The sequence below is a fragment of the Juglans microcarpa x Juglans regia genome, chromosome 7S (genome assembly GCF_004785595.1).
Source record: "Juglans microcarpa x Juglans regia isolate MS1-56 chromosome 7S, Jm3101_v1.0, whole genome shotgun sequence".
Lineage (NCBI taxonomy): Eukaryota > Viridiplantae > Streptophyta > Magnoliopsida > Fagales > Juglandaceae > Juglans > Juglans microcarpa x Juglans regia.
The window spans coordinates 7,285,179-7,294,801 of NC_054607.1; the positions used below are offsets into that span (position 1 = coordinate 7,285,179).

General features: G+C 35.4%; 1 protein-coding gene across 1 annotated transcript; it reads left to right on the plus strand.

Annotated features, from left to right (window-relative positions):
* The first annotated feature begins 4,168 nt into the window (after window positions 1–4,168).
* On the plus strand, window positions 4,169–6,005 carry LOC121240621 (fasciclin-like arabinogalactan protein 4). The gene has a single exon (XM_041138099.1). The coding sequence runs from the start codon at window positions 4,561–4,563 to the stop codon at window positions 5,845–5,847; it is 1,287 nt and encodes a 428-aa protein (XP_040994033.1). The 5' UTR covers window positions 4,169–4,560; the 3' UTR covers window positions 5,848–6,005.
* Window positions 6,006–9,623: the final 3,618 nt, after the last annotated feature.

Consider the following 9,623-nt stretch of genomic DNA (forward strand, 5'->3'; position numbering starts at 1 on the left):
TTTTCTTTAATTATTTATTTTCATATCATATGAAGTAACGTGGAAACAAAAGCTCATTCATGCATATTTGTAAGTCTACTAAATGGGATGAACAATTAGGTAAATTCTAAAAATAATATTTGTAATTATAGAGTACACAAATGTCATACATTCATTTTAAAAAATATGAATACATATAAGATTCATATAAAAATATTAATTTTTTTAATTGTAATTCTTATTATTTTTCAAGAGAAATGTTAGATACAGTCATTTATTGTTTGAGTGCTACGTACTCTTTTTTAAAAAAATAAATAATAATTGCAGTCAGAAGTGTAAAAACGACATGTAATTATTTTGAAAAAAATAAATTTATACAGAACTCATATTATTTTTTTTCAAAATGAATGAGCAGTATTTGTATATTATATAACTGCGCCTATCATTTCTCTCCTTTTTTTTTTTTTTTTTTTTTTTTTTTTTTTTTTTTTTTTTTTTTTTTCTTTTGGCATATGGTGGGCCTCAAATGGCTTCTATCCCCAGATTGTGGAGTTGGCTTTGGTTGTGACCTAGAAATGGATTATCCTCTTCGAATTTATTCATCTCTTTAGTTAATTGGAAAGGTTTTTTTGTCGGATTATTTATATTATCAGCCATTAAAAAGAATTATTTCTTAGATATTGCAACTTTCTTTCGGTTTTGATGGAACTCAAGTGCAGTATAATTACACACCAAAAATCAATGGTAAAGGATTGATTACCTGTCATTTTTGGGAAGCGACAGAATGCCAAGACCCACGTTATTTTGCTTTGATTTCGGTTTTTTTTTTTATTTGGTTGATGGAAAAGCCAACTGATCTTTTGTATCTAAATGCACTGTTGGACTGCGTGATTCCACCGCAATTGACCTTATTTATCTTTTTTTTTTTTTATGATTTAGAAAAATATTCATTTGTAAGATCTTTTTTTTTAAATTTCAATATACCTAGATGTGTCTCCAAATTTTTTCTTATTATCCCAAAATTTTGTATAATTTTTATATATTATCTATTTTCAAGGACGTAACTTTATCAAAATTAAATTACAACTAAGTTTAGGAGAAATAATAAACTAACTAGTATGGACCCTAAAGTTTTTTGCTATACAATATTAGATTTTTTAATATGGAATTTATAGTGAAAATATAAGAAAAATCATTTAAGGTTAATGATCTATATGAAAAATAGTTGAGAAATTTTATCCTTTATATTTCATTGAGTAAGAAAAAATTTATTTAAGGTGGTCTCAATTATAACATTATATGTTTAATGTGACATGAAAATATCTAAATTTTATATGAAACTTGAGAAACTAGCTTACATACTAGAATGAAAAATGGTATTCTAAAATATCACTTGATAGCTTCTAGGTAAAATTTATATTTGATTTATAATTTTAAAAAATATTGGACCTTAAAAAAAAATCTTAAAATTTATAAATAGATGTATCTTGATGTGTTATGCTAGACTGTTAAACTTTTTTATTATAAATTGATTTGAGGTGCCAATTTTAGAAAAATGATTAGTACAGTTTTAAAGTGTACATATCTTACGTGGTTCTTTTTAAAAAAAAAAAAAAATAGGCACAACTAAGAGTCTTAGACCCACCTGGAAAAAACGCTTATTTGCTTTCATGACTAAAATTTAAAATTTTGAAAACCTTTCATCTCATTATTACAATTTTTTCAAATTTCAATACAAAATAAAAATAAACAATTCAAATTTTTTAAATTTTGAAACAAAAATAATATTAAAAAATATATTCTAACAATATTTTATTCAACTTTTTAACTTTAATTTTAACTCATCTCATCTCATCTCATCTCTGAAAATAAACTAGAGTTGATCATACTTTTTTTAAATAGACTACATCAAATTTGTATACTAGACTCTATCGAGTTTAGCACGGTTAACGATGGACATTATTTTTCAGATTTAGCTCAAAAAGACAAATATGGTGGTTTTTGTGGGGGGTGGGGGAAAAAGGACTTGAATTTAAGAATTTTGAATTTTTGATATAATTACAAGGTTCTCATATGATATTGTCACCGAACAAAAGACATGAATTCTCATTTTGGAAGTTGGCACAACTTACCAAAGCTATAGATTTTCCAAGACATTGTCATATGTGTTGAATAAAATATTATTTTTTAATATTATTATTATTTTAAAATTTAAAAAAATTAAATAATTTTTTTATTTTTTATAAAATTTTTAAAAAATTATAATAATAAAATAAAATAAGATGAATTAAAAATATTTTTATATCTAAACGTGACCGGAGGATATAATGAATCAACGACCAATATCATTTTGACAATGTCAACCTTTGAGATGCTTTGCAAAAAGCAGAAATCTTCATAGTTCTTTGTCTTTGTACAGCATACAAACACAATTGCCTGTCAATTAGGTACCACCTGGCATTACCCTAATTTTTGGGACCCAGCAAAAAGTGCCATTTGCCTCAATGGCCAGGGTGGGCCAACTTTTCTTTGACTTTTTCTTCTGGTGGCCAAACTCAAATTAAACCCATTTCCTTTTCACGTTACCCACATCAAAATTATTGGGCCATTTATCCATTTCAGGCCTCCCCTCCCTAGTTCCTAAAACCTACCTAGAGCCCACAATTTTTCACTTTGTATTTGTTTAATAAATAAAAATAAAAATAATTCATAAATTTTTTTTACAAAATCATTAATTTTTAGCAAGTTAGAAGGTACATAAGTCTGATTTTGATATAATCTTCTTATGAAAATTAGAGTGAGGATAGTGATAAAAAATTATAGATACAACTCATTTTATAATTCTATTTTAAATAGGAGCAATTTAATTTAAAAAAAAAAATAGGAGAGATTTTATAAAACAAAGTTATAAGAATAAAAAAAAAAAATGATACTCGCAGTTCTAGATTGTGTAAAGTCCAAGCAAGTACTCTTTTAAAAAAAGTGAGTACATCCAAGACTTCTGTGATTTTTTTTTTTTTAATGTTAACCTTATTTATTTTTTAATAAAAATACGCGAGACTCGCACGTTTTAAAACTGTATGTATTAATTTTTACAAAAATATCATTCATTCAAATCGGAATTATAAAATAGTTGTAACTTCTATCCTTTCCACTACCAAGTGAGTCTATATAACTTCTTATCTTGAAGGAAAAAAAAAAAAACCCCCACTGAATTAACACCATTGATGGTAACCCAATTATGATTTTCAACCATATCATGTTCATCCTATTTTGGAAAAATGAAAAACAAAACTATATCATAATCATATTCTGGAGTTTATTAAATATTACGTCCGCCCAACCAATCATGATGAAAAAAAAAATAGAAAAAAGAATACCCTGGTTGAGTGGTAAAGCAGCTGAGCCACAAGTTTTCTTTTGGTATCAAAATAATAAGAAGAGAATGAAAACAAGGCAGTGGAAGAGAAGTTTGGCATTATTTGGGCACAGGAGGCATTAGCAAGCTGTAAGATTCATTCATATGCAAGTTGTTCCCATCAAAAAGTTGCTGTTAAACAGTATTTTATTCAGAAACCAACGTAACTCACCAGGTAAGCATAGCACTACTTATTATTTATTAACTACTTGTTCTTCTTCCTAGATTATAAGTGCATCCTCTTTCAAAAAAATTATTTTAATAAGTCTTGTATTTTTTTTTTTTATAAATTTATATGGGATTTACACTCTAAACTTATACAAATTATTTTAAGGGAAATGTTGCATCCTATGAAAGCTATCCAATTCTTTTCTTTTTTTTTTTTACTTAATTGTTAAGAAAATGATTTTAAATGAATTTGTAAATTTTTTTTTCTTTATCTTTTTAAAAAAACTTTCTTTTAAAAAAATATAAAATAAAATTGTGTACCATTTTATATATATTTTTTTATAGAAATTCTCAAAATCACCTCTAGGAAGTCTTAGCAGTCCCCTTATTTCAAAAAAGTGTTTAATAAAAATAGATTTCTTATCATTTAAAGGACTTGGAAGTTACGTAAGTACGTGGTTAGAAAGGCAGAAGGCAAAGACCCTCGTGGGAGTATTAACCGGAGTTGTTGGATTGCAATGGGACTTTGACTGTGAAGATATATGTACATTTTCACAGTACTATAATGCCTACTCTCACCTTTAAAACAACTGGCTTCTTCGTCACCTTTACTGTCATGTCCCACGGTCGGTCGGTAACCATTCACCGGTAACCATTCTTTCTTTCCAACCTCACAATCGCTCTGAAACCAAGTGGCCAAAATCTCATCTTTCCAGTTTCTTTTATCTCTTCCCCTTACCTTCAGCGCAGAATATCCACCGGACAGAGAAAACAAAAATCGAAGAAAAACGAAGGAAAAAATAAAAATAAAGAGAGCAAACGGGAAACGAAAACATCACCGTCACCATCATCAACATCAAACATCATTCTCTCTCAGTACTCCACTCAGTCACACAATCAGTAACCCCCCGTCTCTCTCTCTCTCTGCTAGCTGTTTCCGGGTGATGCTAGCTGGGAATTGAATCTAAACACAGAGAAGAACCCTAGAAAAATTAATGGCTGTTCTAATCCACATTCCCCATATCGCCCCTTTAACTCTGCTCTTTTTGCTGCTGCTCCTATCCCACGCACCTCTGCCCATCCTCGCCTTGAACATTACCACCCTGCTCTCTTCCTTCCCGGAGCTATCCTCCTTCGCATCCCTCATCTCCTCCACCAATATCTCCTCCGATTTCTCCCACCGTACATCTGTAACTCTTCTCGCCGTCCCCAACCCTTACGTATCGTCGTCTGACGTCCTCACGCGCCGTCTCTCTTCCACCTCCCTCGCCGACGTCCTTCGCTACCACGTCCTTCTGCAGTACTTCTCCTGGTCTGACCTCCAGAAGATTCCTCCCTCCGGCGTCCTCGTCACCACCCTCTTCCAGACCACCGGACGCGCTACCAGCAACTACGGCTCCGTCAACATCACCCGCAACCCTACTAGCGGCGTTGTCTCGATCAACTCCCCGGAGCCTTACTCCCCTTCAAACGCCACCGTTCTCTCCCTCGTCAAAACCCTTCCCTATAATGTCACCATCTTGGCCGTTAATTCCCTCCTCGTCCCCTCCAACTTCGATCTCATGGCCTCCGAGAGCCACCCGACCCTGGGGCTGAACATCACCAAGGCCTTGATCGACGGCCACAACTTCAACGTCGCAGCATCGATGCTGTCGGCCTCTGGCGTGGTGGAGGAGTTCGAGGCCGACGAGGGCGGGGCTGGGATAACGCTCTTCGTCCCTGTGGACACCGCTTTCGCCGATCTTCCGGCCACCGTGAGGCTTCAGTCTCTCCCAGCAGATAAGAAAGCGGTGGTCTTGAAGTTCCACGTGCTCCACTCCTACTATCCATTGGGTTCTCTGGAGTCAATTGTGAACCCGGTCCAACCCACATTGGCCACAGAGGCCACGGGGGCCGGGAGCTTCACACTCAACATTTCTAGGATTAATGGGTCTGTCGCGATCGATACTGGAATCGTTCAGGCTTCGGTGACTCAGACCGTATTCGATCAGAACCCTGTGGCAATCTTCGGTGTCTCGGAAGTGCTATTGCCGAGGGAGATCTTTGGTAAAGGTCCTATGGGAAATCCCAAGCCTGGAAGCACCGTAATGTACGGTGCTCAACCGCCCGATAGCGCTCTCTCGCCGGAGAACTCTCCGGGACTGAATAACCCGCCCTCACATCTGTCGTCTCCACCTGGTTTCCGTGAAGATATCACATCAGGAGCTGCCACCGGTAATGTTGGTGACCTACGGAGCTTGGTACTCGCTGTGTGTTGTATAGCATTGAATGTAGTTGTATGAGATTAATTATTTTTCCTCATAATTATTGATTTTTTTTTACACGGTGAATTGAATTGGCAAATTGGGATATGCATAACCAGCTCCCCTTCCCTCTTTTCTTTTCAATTTTTCCTTATTGAATGTCAATTGTGTTAATGTTTGAATAATATATATATATATATATATATAAAAGGCAGCAATTTTGTTTCAACTTTCCGGGATATGAAGCTTTGTTGTTCATTCTGTTGTACCCAGATAAACTTTAGCTCTGTTATTGCAAATTTTCTCTTTGCAGTCTGGACTTTTGACTGCTAATCTCTCCTTTTCTGACCTACTTTCGTGCAGTAACCGATAAAAAAAGGTCGTAACTGGTGAGAAATAAGTGTTCAACCCCTTAAAAGCAGTTTTAACAGAGATGGGGTTTCAACGCGTTTGACCCCCAGATGCAGGAAATTCTGCAGTTTTCTCGGAAGAGTTGAAGAAAGTTATGATAAAGCTCCATCCTTTGCCATACTAGTTTTAATTCGTTTCTCACAAAAATACATATCCCTTTGGCACAATTCAATTCGATTTGATTGTGGTTTATTATAAGATTAGGGCTCCTTTTTGTCTGTGGGAAAGAGAGAGAAACAAAGATAATGGGTTTCGAGTTTTATGAGAGATTGAAGTTATCAACGACCAAACACAGCCTGCAGTTCCGAGGCTGTCGAGCGCACTGCATTAATCCATGCCTCAGTTGCTGTCACGAACCACTTGGCTTGAACTGTGTTGAGTCTCGTCAAAATCACAGGAAATGGTGGGCACTTTGTCAAAATGAATAGGGCACAATCCATGGATGCCCTTTGGACGATGATGGGCCATGGCAATTTGCTGTGCTAATTTTTATTTTTAATTAATTAATCGATGGTAGGGTAAAGTAATTAGTGAAGAGAAAATGGGTGACAGATGGCATGCTCCTCCTGTGGCCCCACAAATGGACGGTCATGATCCTGGACAAGTTCGAAAGCCGCTGTTCTTTCCGCGCACGATGTTTATTGGACTGTCACACCCACGAGACAGTGTACGGTCAGATCTATTGTTTTGACTTTTGAGTACTCGGATCAGATGCATGCCACCTCGTTGGGTTGTCTGTCCATTTGTTTAGATTTCACCAGAGCAAGCGCGGGTCCCGGACCCAGTAGCTTTGAAAATTGAAACCCTCTTTGAGTCTCTGGTACCAAAAGTTGGAGAAAGTTGATCGGTAAAGCCAGATTAGGCGGATGATAAGATCTTCCTTGATCTCTTTCAAGGAGATCAATAGAAGTGGTGAAGAATCTTGCTTTTGTTTTTCATCCTCCCCTTTAGATAGACGGGAATAAAATTTTATTTTTTAATATTATTATTATTCTGAGATTGAAAATAGTTGAATTATTTATTGTATTTTGTGTGAGAATTTGAAAAAATTATAACAATGAGATGAAATAAAATGAGATAAAAACTTTCACTATCCAAATAGGGCCTACGGATAAAAGTTACAATAATAGGAGTTAAAAATTGAAGAATTATTCTTATTGCAGTCCCTAAACGTTTCATTACAGGGAACACACCGATCATCCTTAGACATAATGAACTTGAGTTTTAGAAAGAAAAGTGACGAGGAACTCGCCCAGCGAAGGAACAAACTAGTGATTCGCCTAGATTAAATCGTCCCCCTTGCGCCCAGATGAAATCGCCCAGCTCGTGCCCAGATGAAATCGCCCAGCCCGTGCCCAGATGAAATCGCCCCATACCCAAATGAAATAAACCAAAGCAGTCCCCCTCACCCCACGGTTCCAGTTCAAGCAACCGAGCTCCACTATTGTTTAAATTAATCACCCAAACTCCACATTTTAAACCCACTATTGTTTTGTAAAACCCAAACTCTACATTTCAAACCCACTATTAGGCTTTAAAGACATAGATTAAAATGAAGAAAAGTGATCAAAATAATATGAAATGGGAAAAAAAAAATCTTGAGGAAAACAATGGAAGAATGGAGTTGTGCTTTGCGTTAATACTGGCCAAAGAGGTTGTAGAAACCTTGAGGAACACCTTGAGAAAAATAGTGGGAAGCTACTGGGGTGCACGCAAAGGCCAAAACCATATTCCAGTTTCAAATGTTTTAGTTTAGGTTGTAGAAGAAAGAGGGGTAATGTAGTCAATTCAAACCTAAAAATGAGGACAATTTAGTCCTTTCATATATTGGGTTTACAATATAGTCCTCCTTAGAGAACTGTAAATAGCACGGCTCAAAATTGAAATCCCATTTAACATCTTGAAAACAAATATTACCTTGTACTAAATAAAAGTAATTCCCAAGATATCCTAAGGGTAATTTTCTGTAATTTTTTTACTTGTGATTTTTGTAACGCCTTAAAAGAAAGTCCAAGTTACATGACTTATATTTTAAAATGACTAGTCAATAATATAGCATTATAAAAAGTAAAAATTTCTCATTTTTTAACAATGTGAGATCTCACACACCACCCACTCTTATCATTTATAAAAAATGAGGTATCACAATCTCTTCTCATTATATTCTCAACATCCTTGTTGGGCGAGTCCGTCGTAGGTGGCATAGCTCAAGTCCTACATTTTTGTTGGAATAGACTCTGATACCATTTGTAACGCCTCAATAGAAAGTTTAAATCATATGACCTATACTCCAAAAGCACTAATCAATAATACAGTTGAAGTCCTATTAAAATATTATAAAGAGTAAGAATTTCATTTTCCTAAGTAATGTGAGATCTCATATATCATCTACCTTTATCACTTTTTTTTTAAGGAGGAAAAATCCTCCAATGAAGAATACCTTTTAAAAAAAATGAGCAAAGCAACCTTATTACAATCAAATAGTAAAAAAACTTTTCTATATCCCCAAGAAATCTAACTCGTGTAACTCTCAAATGGCAAAAAAATCTCATCTATAGCGCCGAAGATAGCCTAGGAACTTATGCCTTTCATAAGTAAGGCAAACCAAGTTTATTAGTGCGTAAAATACCCTTAAGAAGAAGTGGAATACCCATTTGTGAATACCATACATTAGCACAATCACTACTCCCCATCCGGGCAAGAAAATCAGCCGCCGCATTTCTTTCTCTGTAGATATGTTAAACCAGAAAGTTTATCTACTTTTATCACTTATTATAATGAGTTATCACAAAAGGCCGCTACTATGAAGGTGGTTTTCTTCGACTGCATAATAATTCATCAACATTAATTAGTTAGTAGTTGAGGCAGTCGTTGAGAAATTCGTCCCTCGTATCTTTGTTTTGATGATAGAGCATATAGGGGTATCTGCATGAAACTCTTGGCAAAAAGGGACAACAATTTCTATAGCAGAAGAATGCAGCAACGTGTGCTATCCATGAGCATAAGTGACGACGCCTGTGACCAACATGGTAATCAAAATGTGAGGGTGAGACACCTAATTGCGTGTGTGACTGTGACATAACAGGATCAATACAACAACTTGCTACCATTTAGAAGTCATTCACTTCAAAAAGTAGGGGTGTGCATCTGGACCTTTTTTTTTTTTTTCCAGTCCGGTCCGGAACCCGGAATTCCGAGTGTATCCGGGTGGTTATCCTCCCGGATTACACCCGGGAGGGTGAGAAGAATCCGGATCCGGTTACGGATCTGGTTCTGTGACCCGGTTATCTGTAACCGGGTTATTTAAAAAAAAAAAAAAAACCGCCCCACGCACAAAATCCCTAGCTTCAAATCCCTTATGCCTTTCTGAATCATTTCTCTTCTCCGTTCTCTTCTCCTACTCT

Excerpts from the sequence above, each read along its gene's own strand:
- LOC121240621 (XM_041138099.1), top strand. The coding sequence starts at position 4,561 with ATGGCTGTTCTAATCCACATTCCCCATATCGCCCCTTTAACTCTGCTC.